This window comes from Erythrolamprus reginae, chromosome 3 (genome assembly GCF_031021105.1).
Source record: "Erythrolamprus reginae isolate rEryReg1 chromosome 3, rEryReg1.hap1, whole genome shotgun sequence".
Taxonomy (NCBI): Eukaryota; Metazoa; Chordata; class Lepidosauria; order Squamata; family Dipsadidae; genus Erythrolamprus; species Erythrolamprus reginae.
The window spans coordinates 26530627-26546417 of record NC_091952.1 but is presented as its reverse complement, the minus strand read 5'-3'; the positions used below and the strand labels follow the sequence as shown (position 1 = coordinate 26546417).

Below are 15791 nucleotides of genomic sequence, written 5' to 3'. Positions count from 1 at the left end.
TATTCATTTACTTCCTTATTTACTTGTTTATTTACTTACTTATTTATTTACTTATTTACTTACTTATTTGCTTACTCACTCACTCACTCACTCACTCACTCATTTCCTTCCTTCCTTCCTGCTTGCTCACTTACTTACTTACCTACCTACCTACCTACCTACCTACCTACCTACCTACCTACTGGATTTATATGCCGCCCCTCTTCAGCAGCTGGGAAGGCTTATCTGAAGGCCTCTGTAGCTGATAACAGAGCTCAAGATCAATCTGGAGCGTTGCAGAGGCCTTCCGGAAATGATTAAAGCGTTTATGGGTAAAAACATACTATTTAATTATTTCCTATCTTAAAGTAATTAAGGATCATGCTAAGGTACTAGAGAAGGAAGGACAATAAAAAAACTACACTGCTCAAAAAAAATAAAATAAAGGGAACACTTAAAAAACAGAATATATAACTTCTAGTAAATCAAATGTCTGTGAAATCAAACTATCCAGGCAGGAAGCAACACTGATTGACAGTCAATTTCACACGCTGTTGTGCAAATGGAATAGTTGTGCAAATAAAATATTCAATGAGAATATTTCATTCATTCAGTTCCAGGATGTGTTACTTGAGTGTTCCCTTTATTTTATTTTGATTAGTGTATTAAGTATTCAATAAATACTGGTTGATGGACAGAGGAGAGATAAATGAATGGGCCAGCTTGCAAGACTTGCAATTTTGACAGGCAGCATAACTTGTGCAGACTGCTCTTTTGCCCTTATAGTAGCTCTTGTGTTTGTATGCATTGGGAGCAAAGGTGGATTGTTTCAGTTGGCCTTTATTGGGGCAGCAGAATAAAGTTACACGGAAGCGTTTTAATCCAGTTGATTTCCCCCCTGGGCCTGATTTGCTGGCATGACATAAGCACCGATGATACTAAACGCACCATTGCAATGGATAAGAGTCCCTTGCCCTCAGCCCTCTCCTTACTGCAGGCAAAGCAAACAGTTTAATCCCCACAGCTTGTTGAGCAGCAACGGGCCAATTTGTCTTCTTCAGTGCCCCCATTTGTCTCTCTGAGAACTGAATGAAAACATTCCTGGGCAACAGGTGGGCATGTTTCCACAGCACTTAACCCAGACTTCTGCCTCTGTTGTTTTTAAAAATGAAATTTCATTTTGGCACAGACAAGCTATTGACTTTGAGACGTGAGTCAACTGCAAATAGGCAGGCTGCTTCTGCAACAAGTTTTTCTTCGCAAGGCAATTTGACTCGAGTCCAGCACCCTGCTTGGATGGAAATTGGGTCTCCACTTTTCCCTTTTACACCATCCTCTTCATCCTCAGATGACTTGGAAAAACTCAGAGGATGACAAAACATCAAATTTGATTTTGTCTTCCTTGTGTAAACCCCGGTCTAGAAATTTGTGCTATGAGATATGTTGTATCCTGAAATGGCTACCTTGTAACTCTGTAAATAGTTTGTTCCTCTTTCTAGCGCTGTCTGAGCCGAAGCAGGAAGTCGCTCCTGATTGGCTCAGACGCGGCCGGCTCTAGCTTTGGCGGGAACCGCAAATGTATAAAAGGAGCGGTTTCTCCAGGCAGAGCCAGTCGGTACTCGCTGAATTGTCACTTTGCCTTGCTGAGCTGTCACTTGTTCTCTGAGCTGCATAAAAGTACCGATTGCTTGAACCCTGCCTCTGGGTCTACTTCACTGGCGACGAACGGACGGAAGAAACATCGCGTGCAACATGAACAAAGTCCAGATCGGCCAGGCTCCGGAACTCTTCGATCCCGAGAAAACGACCTGGGACGAATACATGGCCACCTTCGAGATCTTCCTCGAGGCGGCGGGAATACAGGACGCCGAAGCCGATCGCAGACGGGCTATTTTCCTTAATTACTGCGGCCCAGAAATCCGTGGACTGGCCCAAACTCTCACCGAACCGCAGCAAGCACGAACCGTAGCGTGGGACGTCCTACAGGAAAAGCTAGCGAGCCACTTCAAACCGACCAAACCGCCATGGTTTTTCGGCATCAATTTTCCATGATGGCTCAGAAGGAAACCGAGTCGATCAACCAGTTTACAACGCGGCTTCGAACGGTACTTGCCCAATGCAAGTTTAAAGACCCGGAAGCTCGCCTCACCGACGCCTTGGTTTTCGGCATGAAAAGCAGCACAGTGAGAAATAAACTCCTCACCGAAGAAGAGCCGACTCTACAAACCGTGATTAAACTAGCGCAAACCGCAGAAGCAGCCGACGCAGCGGCTAGGGAATTGAAAGAGCACGGAAGGCGAGAACTCATTGCCAAAATTGACTCCGCGTCTCCCAGCGCCGTGGAATCAGACGACCTCAGCCAACCAACTCACAGCGGGGACAACTGCCTCCTGGTGCAAGACCAGCCGAGACACCTTAGAGCTACTCACCCAGCCCCCTGCGCGGGCTGCCGGGGAAATCACCAGCGCCATCGATGCCCTTTCCGAGACGCTACATGCCGCCGCTGCAACCGTAGAGGCCACATCGCCATTGCTTGCAGAGCAACGGCACCAGAAGAAACATTCGCCACACCGCAATACCAGCGACCACAAAACCAGACCCCCCAATCGCGAGAAAGGAGACCGTTCCGCAACTCGGGTCAAAGGAACTACTCAACCGCTAACCGCGACTACTATAGAGGTAACTCTCAATTTTCCGTGAATAACACGGCAACTAAAAAGGGGGCTAAAATTGTTATCTCACTATTACTAAATAACCAGCCTTGCTCAATGGAGCTGGATACGGGCTCTAGATATACCATCATGCCCTGGGAAAAGTTTAAACTGTATATGCCTAATGTGTCTAAGGCTGACCTAAATCAAACCTCTTTGGTGATCAGAGACTTTCAAGGGGGAGTAATCTCGGTCCTGGGAACAGCAAATGTACCTATTGCATTCAAGAATGTTAAATGTACCCTTCCCATGCTTATTGTAACGGGGGCCAAGCACTCTCTTCTGGGTTTAGCGTGGATGGAACCGTTGGGGATCGAGATTTCGGGTGTGTGTAATGTAAACTGTGATAATATGCCTAACTTTGTGAAAGAGTTCCCTGAAGTGTTCAGCCCCACCTTGGGATTGTATAAGGGGCCCCCTATATCATTCTCTATTGACCCCAAGGTCCCACCGATCAGACTAAAACCTCGCAGGGTCCCCCTTCCGCTTCTCCCCAAACTAGACATACAGCTGGATAAACTCATTAGCCAAGGTATTTTGGTCCCTGTGGAACAGGGGCCATGGGAAACTCCCATAGTTACACCTCTGAAGCCAGATGGTTCTTTAAGAGTTTGCGCTGATTACAAATCGACCCTGAATAAGACACTCCAACACCACCCCTACCCCATCCCAGTTGTACAACAACTTCTACACTCCCTGGGGGAGGGGAAAAGGTTCGCAAAGATCGACCTGGCGCAAGCTTACCAGCAACTTCCGGTCGATGAACAAACAGCAAACGCTCAAACAATTGTAACGCACAGGGGGGCTTTCAAATGCACGAGGTTACAGTTTGGGGTAAGCATAGCCCCAGGAATATTCCAGAGCATTATGGAACGCCTATTGTCAGGGGTAAATGGGGCCATTCCATACTTTGATGACATCTTAATTGCAGGGGAAAACCAGGAACAAGTAAACAAAAGAATAAGGGAAGTACTTAAGAGGTTACAGGACAAAGGGTTAAGAATCAAGCCTGATAAATGTGTCTGGGGAACCAACAGTATAGAATTCCTAGGTTATAAAATAGATAAAGAAGGCATCCACCCCACAACAGAAAAGCTGAGAGCAATTAGAGAAGCCCCAGAACCACGAGATAAGAATGAGCTACAGGCATTTTTAGGCCTCCTTAATTTTTATTCCGTTTTTTTAAAGCAGAAGGCAACAGTAGCAGAGCCTCTCCATCGTTTACTCCAGAAGGAAGCCCGCTGGACATGGGGGAAAACTGAACGTGAAGCTTTTTCTCAAATAAAGGATTTATTAACTTCTAAAAGTGTAGTAGTCCAATATAGTGCTTCACTACCCATTAGGCTCACGTGCGACGCTTCGCCGTACGGCATAGGAGGAGTCCTAGCTCACGTTCTACCTAATAAGACAGAGGCCCCAATAGCATTTTTCTCAAGAACCATGACCAGCACAGAGAGGAATTATAGCCAGTTAGACAAGGAGGCCCTAGCATTAGTGGCAGGGGTAAAGAAGTTTCACAATTATATTTTTGGAAGAAGTTTTGAACTAGTCACTGACCACAAGCCCCTACTAGGTCTGCTAGCCCCCAACAAGCCCACTCCACCTTTTATGTCTCCAAGACTAATCAGATGGGCTCTTTTCCTCTCTGGGTACCAGTATGAGCTCACCCACAAGGGGGGGAAGGAAATCAATCACGCAGACGGCCTCAGCAGGTGCCCCATAACAGACTTAGTGGAAGACCCTGTTCCTTCCACAGATGTGTTAATGATAGAACTCGAGGATAACCCACTAACCACGGCCAAAGAGGTAGCTGCACACACGCAGCAAGATCAAATCCTTAAACAAGTGGTGAACTGTGTTCTAAAGGGATGGCAAAATGATGTTGTGAAACCTGAATTGTGTGATTTTAAAAACAAAAGACTTGAGTTATCGTATGTAAAGGGTTGTCTGTTGTGGGGAGATAGAGTGATCATCCCCAAAAGCCTAAGGGAAAAGGTACTCAAAATGTTACATGTGGGTCATCCTGGGATTGTCAGGATGAAGAGCCTGGCAAGGGGGCATTTATGGTGGCCAGGGCTGGATGCTGATATTGAAAATTGGGTTTCAAAGTGTGACCCGTGCCAAGAGTCACGGCCTAGTCCCCCCAAAACAACTCCGGCTGAGTGGGAACAGCCTGCTGGTCCTTGGTCTAGAATCCACATTGATTTTGCTGGCCCAGTGGGGTCCCAGTATTTTTTAATAGTGGTTGATGCCTTCTCCAAATGGGTGGAAATAATAGCAATGAACAACATAACCACAAGTGCCACCATCAAGGTATTGAGTAGACTGTTTGCATCCCATGGTTGCCCAGATATCTTAGTGTCTGACAATGGGCCACAGCTAACAGCCAGGCAATTCGAATTGTTCTTAGATGGCCTAGGGGTCAGGCATGCCCTCATCTCGCCTTATTCGCCCTGGGCTAACGGATTGGCAGAACGCTACGTTCGGGTGGCAAAGGAGGCATTGCGCAGGTCAGGCCCTGGGGATGTGCAACAAAACTTGGACCAATTCTTACTCACCCAACACATTACCCCTAACTCGCACACACATGTAAGCCCTGCAGAGTTATTGATGGGAAGGAAGTTGAGGTCACCACTAGACAGGTTAAACCCAAGGTTCTGTGTTAATAATAACCAAATGTGTGTAAAACCTGAAAGAGAAATGTATTTGGGACAAAGTGTATATGTAAAAAGTTTTGATGGAAATGTAAACTGGATGAAAGGAATTGTTGTTAAGCAAAATGCACCAAAGACTTATATTGTAAAACTAGAGGATGGCCGTTTGTGGAAACGACACATAGACCACATTCGGAAGCGAAGAGAAAATCAATTGCCACAAACCGCTGACATGGACTCTCCCCCTTCAACAGACTTTAGTACATTGCCCGAGCTAAGAAACACGCAAAGAGACTTATCGGGCCAGGGGGAACCATCCAGCGACGCCGAGCCATCCTCGTCCTCCGAAGCCTTCGTTGGGCCCGCCAGGCCAAGTCCGCCGCGCCGGGAGAACAGCGGCGAGCCATCCTCCACAGTCAGTGTCGAAGGAGAAATTGAACTGCGCAGGTCAGCGCGAGCTCCTCGGAGGCCCCACCGATTGGACGACTTTGTCACATGGCTTTCATGATGGATGTGTCCAACTATGAGGGGAGGGGTGTTGTATCCTGAAATGGCTACCTTGTAACTCTGTAAATAGTTTGTTCCTCTTTCTAGCGCTGTCTGAGCCGAAGCAGGAAGTCGCTCCTGATTGGCTCAGACGCGGCCGGCTCTAGCTTTGGCGGGAACCGCAAATGTATAAAAGGAGCGGTTTCTCCAGGCAGAGCCAGTCGGTACTCGCTGAATTGTCACTTTGCCTTGCTGAGCTGTCACTTGTTCTCTGAGCTGCATAAAAGTACCGATTGCTTGAACCCTGCCTCTGGGTCTACTTCAAGATACATTCAAAGTTGACTTCAAATAACCCTGGCCTCCAAATTTATTAAACGTATTGAATTTATTTATTAAATTTATATGCTGCCCCTCTCTGAAGACTTGGGGTGGGTTACAGCAATAATAAAATTATAAAATATACACTGCTCAAAAAAATAAAGAGAACACTTAAGCAACACAAAATCACTCCAAGTAAATCAAACTTCTGTGAAATCAAACTGTCCACTTAGGAAGCAACACGGGTTGACAATCAATTTCACATTTTAATTTAATTTAATTTATTTATTTTGTCCAATACAAATTGAAAGTAAAAGAGAATAAAAACGTGTAGTAGTAAACTGTTGTGCTGTTGTGCACATTCAACTTTGTACAGAACAAAGTAATCAATGAGAATATTTCATCCATTCAGATCTAGGATGTGTTATTTGAGTGTTCCCTTTATTTTTTTGAGCGGTGTATATGAAATATTTTAATAGCAATAGCATTAGCAATGGCATTTAGACTTATATACTGCTTCACAGTGTTTTGCAGCCCTCTCTAAATCAGCATATTGCCCCCAACAATCTGGGTCCTCATTTAACTGACCTTGGAAGGATGGAAGGCTGAGTCAACCTTGAGCCTACTGAGATTCGATCTGCCAAACTGCTGGCAGCCGGTGATCAGCAGAAGTAGCTTGCAGTACTCCACTCTAACCACTGCACCACCAAGGCTCTTTTAATGTATGCATGTATGCAGTGTTCCCTCTAATTTTTTTGGGGGGTGGGCGGAAAAGTATAGTGTCTGAGCGGCAGTCCCTTTGGGACTGGGCGGCACAGAAATAATAAATAAATAAACAAACAAACAAAAACCCCACCCTGTTTTGCCTCAGAGAATTTCAAAATAAAATACTGTACTGTGTGTCTATAACAGTGAGCTCATAATAGGGCAACTCTATCAATATCAAAATGCCACTTAAATAGTTGAGCTAGTTTCAAACTAGATTTTGATTTTCTTTCTCTCTTCCTTACTCCCATTCTTTTTCTTTCTCTTTTCCTTCCTCTTTTTTCTATCTGTTTCTCTCTCTTCCTCTCTTCCTCTCTCTCTCCTTCCCTCTCACTCTTTCCCTCTCGGCTTCTGGGCAGGTTTGGAAAACTCTGAGTTGATGATGATTTTTAAGTGAGCGATTGCTCACTGCTCAGCTTAGAGGGAACTATGCATGTATGTATCCTTGGATTTGTATTTCACACTCTCTTCAGAAACTTAGGTATGAGAACTTTTAAGGTTTTCTGAACACGTTACACGGGTGTTTTCCCCCCAAAAGATTTTTATTTTTCTCCACCATTACAACCATACAACATATCACCTATACCTTCACTATAAAATGATAATCATATATTAACTCTAACAATCAGTAACCTAAATTACAAAGCAATTTAAACTTATAGTGCTCAGTCTGTCCCAAGTTGTTCTCTCCCCACTCCCCTCTTTCCATCTCAGGTGGTTATTCCACCTCCCTTTCCTACTTTCTTACTCTTTCTCTCTCCTCTCCCTTCCTTCCGCCTCCTCTTTTATCTCTACCTTCCTTCGTTCTACCCTAGCCCCCCTTCTCCTCTCTCTCCTTTTTCTCCTTCCTTCCTACTTCCTCTTACTCCAGTGGTTCTCAGCCTGGGAGTCGGGATTCCTTTAGGGATTAAATAATCGTTTCACAGGGGTCACCTAAGACCATGGAAAAAGACAAATTTCTCATGGTGTTAGGAACTAAAGCTTCTATTCTGGCGCCTTGGAACATATTTTTTACAATATGACCAATCAGGCGTTTACAGTGGGTGTGTCCCTCTGACCTTCCTGCCAATCAGCTTAAAGCTCTGTTGGGAGAAATGGTGCTAGACTTATGACTGGGGGTCACCACAACCTTTCTATGAGTGGTAGATTTCTAATTCAATTATTTAACAGTCTGGAAAAACTAATTTTCAACTTCTATATTGATCATAAATCTCCTTTATTATATTTCTATATTTATTCCATTATATTTTAATTTTATGTATATGTCATTTATCTAATGTTTCCTCCTTTCTCTAGTTTCATCATCTGAGTTGCACCCATTATTTCAATCCCCTTCCTCAAACTCTTATTAAAATTGATAATTAAGTCTCTCTATATATATTCTTTAGCCAAACATAAAATTTCACCCCAAATTACATACTTTAACATATTCTAGTTGTTTCTCCTCCTTAAAAACGTTACACAACAGTATGTATAACTTGAGTAAACTTCCATATATTTTTTAAAAAATATCTAACATTAAAATAGTAAATATAATCAATCAAAGTTCAAGGTCCAATTATTTCAACCTGAGTCCTTCGGGATTGGGCGGCATAGAAGTCAAATAAATAAATCTATCTAACAGGTGTTTTTTTTTAGCAACAGCAAAACCTTCCCTTTAAATGCATTTTGAGCACTGAGTACCATGACAAACTATTCTTAACTGGGAAGAGAAAAGGGAAGGTCAAAGAAATAAGAGCGGGATAAACATATAAATCTGTAAATCTGTGGTGCTCCCAGAAATTCTTGGAATTTTAGTGAAGTCACATCACATGCCTGAAATATGTTGGCCTCCTCCGGGCCCTGTCGGCCAAACAATGCCCACTGGTGGGTCCACAGGGAAGGGCCTTCTTTGTTGCAGCCCCAATCCTCTGAAACCAACTTCCCTCAGAGATCTGCATTACCCCCACTCTCCTTGCCTTTCGAAAGGCATTAAGAACACATCTATGCTGACAGGCCTGGGGACTATGAGTGACAGCTTCGCTCCGGCCATTACTATGAAAGAGGAATGATAGTTTGTTTTTATTGTGGGTTGTTGTTGTTGTTGTTGTTGTTGTTGTTATTATTATTAATTTATTATTTATTAGACTTGTATGCCACCCTTCTCTTATGCATTTTTTAATGTTTTAATTATATTTATTGTTTATTGTATCTATTTTTTACCCTTCTGAGCCACCCTGAATTTGCGAGAAGGGTGGCCTATAAATCTAATTAATTAATTAAAGAATTAAAGAATTAAAGAATTAAAGAAATAAAGAAATAAAGAAATAAAGAAATAATAAATAAAGAAATAAAGAAATAAAGAAAGAAAGAAATAAAGAAAGAAATAAAGAAATAAATAAATAAAGAAAGAAATAAAGAAAGAAATAAAGAAATAATAAATAAAGAAATAAAGAAATAAAGAAATAAAGAAATAAAGAAATAAAGAAATAAAGAAATAAAGAAATAAAGAAATAAAGAAATAAAGAAATAAAGAAATAAAGAAATAAAGAAATAAAGAAATAAAGAAATAAAGAAATAAAGAAATAAAGAAATAAAGAAATAATAAAGAAATAAAGCAATAATAAAGAAATAAAGAAATAAAGAAATAAAGAAATAAAGAAATAAAGAAATAAAGAAATAATAAAGAAATGAAATAAAGAAATAAAGAAATAAAGAAATAAAGAAATAAAGAAATAAAGAAATAAAGAAATAAAGAAATAAAGAAATAAAGAAATAAAGAAATAAAGAAATAAAGAAATAAAGAAATAAAGAAATAAAGAAATAAAGAAATAAAGAAATAAAGAAATAAAGAAATAAAGAAATAAAGAAATAAAGAAATAAAGAAATAAAGAAATAAAGAAATAAAGAAATAAAGAAATACATAAAGAAAGAAATAAAGAAATACAGAAAGAAAGAAAGAAAGAAAGAAAGAAAGAAAGAAAGAAAGAAAGAGAAAGAAATAATGATCATAAGATTGCAAGGAATATTTCCCTTCTATTCTCCACCATTCAGAATGCTTCCATCAATGCTTCTTTTTTTCATTGGCTCTTCAATGGACTTGTTTTCCAATGGCCCAAAAGATGTCAAACAAATTAATGGTTTTTCTTGACTTTTCGAGTGACTGACAGCCTCACATACTTTGAAGATGTAAATGAAGCCCCAGAAAAGAATAAATCCAAGTTGCTCTGGAAATATCCATCCAGACCAACCTGGATGGTTCTGCAATATCGGCTCACTGAGTAACAATTTTGACTGTTTCATAACAAACTAGAGTGTTTCCTTTTTCTGTAAATATAATGTGAACCAAAAGCCACCGATATTCGCCACAGATGCTGGAAACATGTACAGATAAAGTTTCAGAGACCTCTGCTGTCTTAGCAGAAGAAAAGCAGGTGATGTCTAGATAATTTAGCAAAGGGCTCTTTTTCTTTGAATGGCAATTAATCTTTGTAAAGAAGCTGTGTTTGGAAATTCAAAGAAAAAAGCCAGGCTTTCTATGTACTTTCAAAACAGTTCTGAACAAATAGATATCTTTGCACTCCCTTGCCTGCATCTACCCACAAGAATTATGGGTCACATTTAGATTTTTCTTTTCAAAGGATATTCTGAGCATTTACTTTTAACATTTAATGAATGTCATCCCCATATATATTTCTTTATGCCGATTTTTTTCCCTTCTGACCAAAACTTTTTTAAAAAATGATATGGCAGTCCATGACCTAATTATGAGAGGGAATTCAGTAACCATCATTTATATTTGTCATTTTTCATTCTAGTCAATTGTTAAATTTTATCATCTGCTTACATTGGTCTATGACCTCAATAGGGATGTGATTTGATGCAATCCGTCATTCTGTATGGTTGGACTACGATTCAATTGCATTTTCAAGTACAGTATGTACAGTTTAAAAGCAGTGTGGCATAATAACCAAATAACCAAATTAAAAGGGATCTTGGGGGTCTTCTCGTCCAAGCCCCTGCTCTTGCAGGAGACCCTATGCAGTGTTCCCTCGATTTTCGCAGGTTCGAACTTCGCGAAAAGTCTATACCACGGTTTTTCAAAAATATTAATTAAAAAATACTTTGTGGGTTTCCCCCCCCTATACCACGGTTTTTCCTGCCCGATGACGTCATATGTCATGGCCAAACTTTCGTCTGCCTTTAATAAATATTTTTTAAATAAACTTTAATAAATAAACATGGTGAGTAATAATCTAAATGGTTGCTAAGGGAATGGGAAATTGCAATTTAGGGGTTTAAAGTGTTAAGGGATGGCTTGTGATACTGTTCATAGCCAAAAATAGTGTATTTACTTCCGCATCTCTACTTCGCAGAAATTTGACTTTCGCGGGCGGTCTCGGAACGCATCCCCCGCGAAAATCGAGTGAACACTGTACATACTATTCCAGACAAGTGGCTACCCAGTCTCTTTTTAAAAGCTCCAAGGATGGAGCACCCACCTTCTGAAAGCAAGCTGATCCACTGGTTAATTGTTCTCATTGTTAAGAAATTTCTCCTTGCTTCTCTCCTTCATTAGTTTCCATCCATTGTTTCTTGTTTTACCTTCAGGTGCTTTGGAAAATAGGTTAATCCCCTCTTCTTTGTGACATCCCCTCAAATATTGGAGTGCTCAGGTCACCCTTCGTCCTTCTTTTTGTTAGACCAGATAATCCCAGTTCCTGCAACTGTTCTTCATATGTTTTAGCCCGCAGCCCCTTAATCATCTTTGTTGCCCTTTCCGGCACTCTTTCCAGATTCTCTACATCTTTTTTTTAATAATATGATGATCAAAACTGGATGCAGTATGGAATAGAATAGAATAACAGAGTTGGAAAGAACCTTTGAGCTCTTCTAGTCCAATCTCCTGCTTAGGCAGGTGTTGTGGCTAGCTCTGGCCCAGCTCCTGCCCCAAGGACTGTGGATGTGGGGGAGACATCCACATGCTGCAGGCCTGTTTTACCCCCCCCCCCCCGTGGAATCTGCTGATGAAGGCTCCTCTGACCAAGAAGACATGAGTGACAGGGAGGAGGAGAGTGTGGCAGACAGCTCAGAAGGAGATCAATTATCTAGCTCCTCCTTGGATTCAGAACAAGAGTTAATGATACAGCCACGCATGCGGAGAGCGATGCATAGGCAACAACAACTGAGAGATTATTATCAAAGAAAATGAGGCCACCTGTGGTTGGGTGGGGCTGTGGTAATTAGTGAGGCTGCTATAAATAGCAGCATGTGGGTTTGGCCATTGTGGAGGATTATCTGATTGTTGTGTTTCGTGACTGCTTTACTGACTTTGACCTTTTGTGTGCTGATTTTCCCCCGCTTTGAAACTAAACCAGAGCAAAGTGTGTTTCACTTTGTGAAAGAAGAAGGACTGTGAATTGCCTCACAGCTACAAGCTAAGTATCACAGAACTGATAAGGGACTTGTATAAATTACCAGTTTGTTTGGAGACCAGTGCTCTTTGCTATACCAAAAGAGGGCTTAGTTTAAGTGACTTTTCATTATAAAGAACATTGTTTTGAACTTTCAAACATGTGTGTGTCTGAAATTTGTACCTGTGAATTTTTGGGAGAAGTTTACCAGAGAGCCCGACAGAACAGGCAGGAAACGCTACACCACTTCAGGAAAATTGGTTATCCAACATCTTAAAAGCTTCCAGTGTTGGAGCTTTCACAACTTCTGGAGGTAAGCTCTTCCACTGGTTAATTGTTCTAACTTTCAGGAAATTTCTCCTTAGTTCTAAGTTGCTTCTCTTATTGATTAGTTTCCACCCATTGCTTCTTGTCCTACCCTCAGGTGCTTTGGAGGATAGCTTGACTCCCTCTTCTTTGTAGCAGCCCCTGAGATATTGGAACACTGCTATCATGTCTCCCCTAGTCCTTCTTTTCATTAAACCAGACATACCCAGTTCCTGCAACTGTTCTTCATATGTACTAGCCTCCAGTCCTCTAATAAACTTTGTTGCTCTCTTCTGCACTCTTTCTAGAGTCTCAACATGCCTTTTACATCATGGTGACCAAAACTGAATGCAGTATCCCAAGTGTGGCCTTACCAATTATATGTTAATACCACTTATAAAGTGGTATTATGTGATCTTGATTCTATCTTTCTGTTAATGCAGACTAGAACTGTGTTGGCTTTTTCAGGTGCTGCAGCACTCTGCTGGCTCATATTCAAGTGATTCTCTACTAGGCCTCCAATATCCCTCTCAATTTTACTGTTATTTAGCCAGTCTCTGCTTGTGTACATTTTATTTTTCTTGTACAATTTTCTTGCATAATGTTAGAGTAATTTTCTCCAACTTGATACTCAGTAGGTATGTTGGGCTACAATTCCCAGATTTCTCCTGGAGTCTCAGCTATTTCACCACTGAACTTTGCCTATTCTTCTCATATACCCCCTGTAATATGTTTTCCCCCATTTATAGATTCAATCATCATTGGTTCTCTCTGTTTGTAGATTGAATAATCATTTCTACATTAAAAACACTGGTGCAAAAATTCAAGAATTTCTGATGCTCTATTTCTCAAACCTAAGAGAAAAAAAACTTCCATTGTCCAGTGACACCGAGAAACAAAAAGCCAGAATATGTATCAAAAATCAGTGATTAAACCATCTTATCTCACAAGAAGTCTGACTCCTTCCTCTTGTGCATAGTAATTTTACTCAATGTTTTTTGAATCACTATAAAATGAACTATTTATTATTTATTCATTCGTTTGTTTGTTTATTTATTTATTTATTCAGTGTGCAATAATACCACTGGATCCAATTAATATAGATAGTTAATTTAAAACATTCTAAAAGCTAAACATCAAAAATCATTCATTCAAATATAAACCATAAACATACTAACGTTCAGTGGCCAGAGGCTGGGATCTACTGACCTCAAGCCTGATGGCATAAATAAGTTTTCAAATTTCCTAAGGAATGGGCAAGGCTAGCTTCTCTTACTTATACGCTGCCTTCATTCTCTTGTTATGTTAGGGGGGAAACAGGTCACAAATTAATGCAAAAATCAACCATGAAAATCAACCATGAAAAAACCATGAAGTTGTGAACTGCAAATAGCTCAACTGTTGTTGTTTTTTGTAGATTATAGTCCTAAAAAGGAATAGCTTCAAGGATCACCTGAATGTTGGCAACCTTCCCCAATTGCATTCACATGGGTTATACTGTACACCTGGAAGCAAAGCATGAAGCAACTAGAAGGACCAGATTAATTCATTATGTTACCCATGAGGGGTCCTTGATGTTATTCAGTTAAAGCAGAGCTACACAGTGGAACCTAAATAGATCCCCAGATTATATTTATGTGATGCACTTAACCACAATTTATTGAATACACCATCGCATCTAATTAGATGCACATAAAACACGAAGCCATAAATTGCTATTCAAACCATAATAGTGTGTTCACACAATATGGTTGACCTATGAAAAGCAAACTAAATTTTCATTTTGCATGCACTATGGATATAAATTTACATTGGATGACTGTTGGTACATCGGAACAAGGATTTTGTACCAATTCAAAAGGAACTCCAAACCTCTGTGATTAGTGGTAATAGAATTCTGTTGTAGAAGATTCATTTTTGCAAGTATGCTTGCTGCTTAGATTAAAACTGACCTGGACAGGTGGACAAACTTACAGCTTTCTTTCCTGGGAAGAATTGCAGTAATCAAAATGAATTTGCTACCCAAAATACTATTTTTGTTTCGATGCATACCAATCAAATTACAGAAGGATTTTTTTCAAAATGTAAACAAAACCACACTCAAATTTATTTGGCAAGGAAAAAAAGTGAGGATTAAGTTAAAATTGTTACAGGACTCTAAGGAGAGGGATGGATTTGGTCTCCTGGATTTGGGAAAATACTATCAAGCTGCAATATTAACATGGGTACGGGACTGGATACAATTAAAAATAGAAGATTGCTAAGATTGGAAGGCCCTGATATGAAGATTGGGTAGCACGCCATATTTTGGGAAGAGAAATAGAAAGTTCACCAGTACTTCTGGAGGTACTATATCAGACAAGAGTTAATAGATGTTAGGTCAAAATTAAGCAACAAAATTATATGTTTTGCTTCACACCCAAGAAGCTTCTTCGCTCTCTTTTCAAAGAAAAAACAGAAAGTCCAATTGCCTCTTGAAAAAGCTCCCTTGGGCTATCTATCTATCTATCTATCTATCTATCTATCTATCTATCTATCTATCTATCTATCTATCTATCTATCTATCTATCATCTATCTATCTATCTATCATCTATCTATCTATCTATCTATCTATCTATCTATCTATTATCTATCATCTATCTGTCTGTCTGTCTGTCTGTCTGTCTGTCTGTCTGTCTGTCTGTCTGTCTGTCTATCTATCTATCTATCTATCTATCTATCTATCTATCTATCTATCTATCTATCTATCTATCTATCTCCAGAAAAACCCGGGGGAACACAAATTAAAAATACAAAAAATGTCAAATAATACTCCAAACCACAAATAAGGAAAAAAATTGCCACCGTGGAATACAAGAAAACCAAGACATCTGCATGTTTTAGCTCAATGCCTCAGTTAAGGTTCTCCTAAAAGAGAGCAAGTCTGAGGCTTTTTGCATCTCAGGAAAGACGCTGTTCTAGAGAAAGTACTGAAAGATAGAAGATGCTTTTTTTCCTGGCTCTTATTAGATGACATTGCTTGATGGATGGGACCTGAAGCAATGCTGATTTCTGTTAGATCTTATAGCAAGGGCAGACACCACAAGAGGAACATAATTCCTCAAATAATGAGACTGTGTGTCATAAAGGTGGGTGGCATACAAATGCTATTACTGGAAATAGTATAAGGGCAGACTAG

General features: G+C 40.2%; 1 protein-coding gene across 1 annotated transcript in view; it reads left to right on the top strand.

Annotated features, from left to right (window-relative positions):
• The window catches only part of LOC139165304 (guanine nucleotide exchange factor subunit RIC1-like), a gene marked incomplete at its 5' end in the record, with an annotated part of 229116 nt that overhangs the window by 96889 nt on the left and 116436 nt on the right, over positions 1 to 15791 (top strand). The window contains one exon of the mRNA XM_070748502.1: positions 15106 to 15161. Within this exon, the coding sequence (XP_070604603.1) occupies positions 15106 to 15161 (56 nt within the window). The remainder of the gene's footprint in view (positions 1 to 15105; positions 15162 to 15791) is intronic.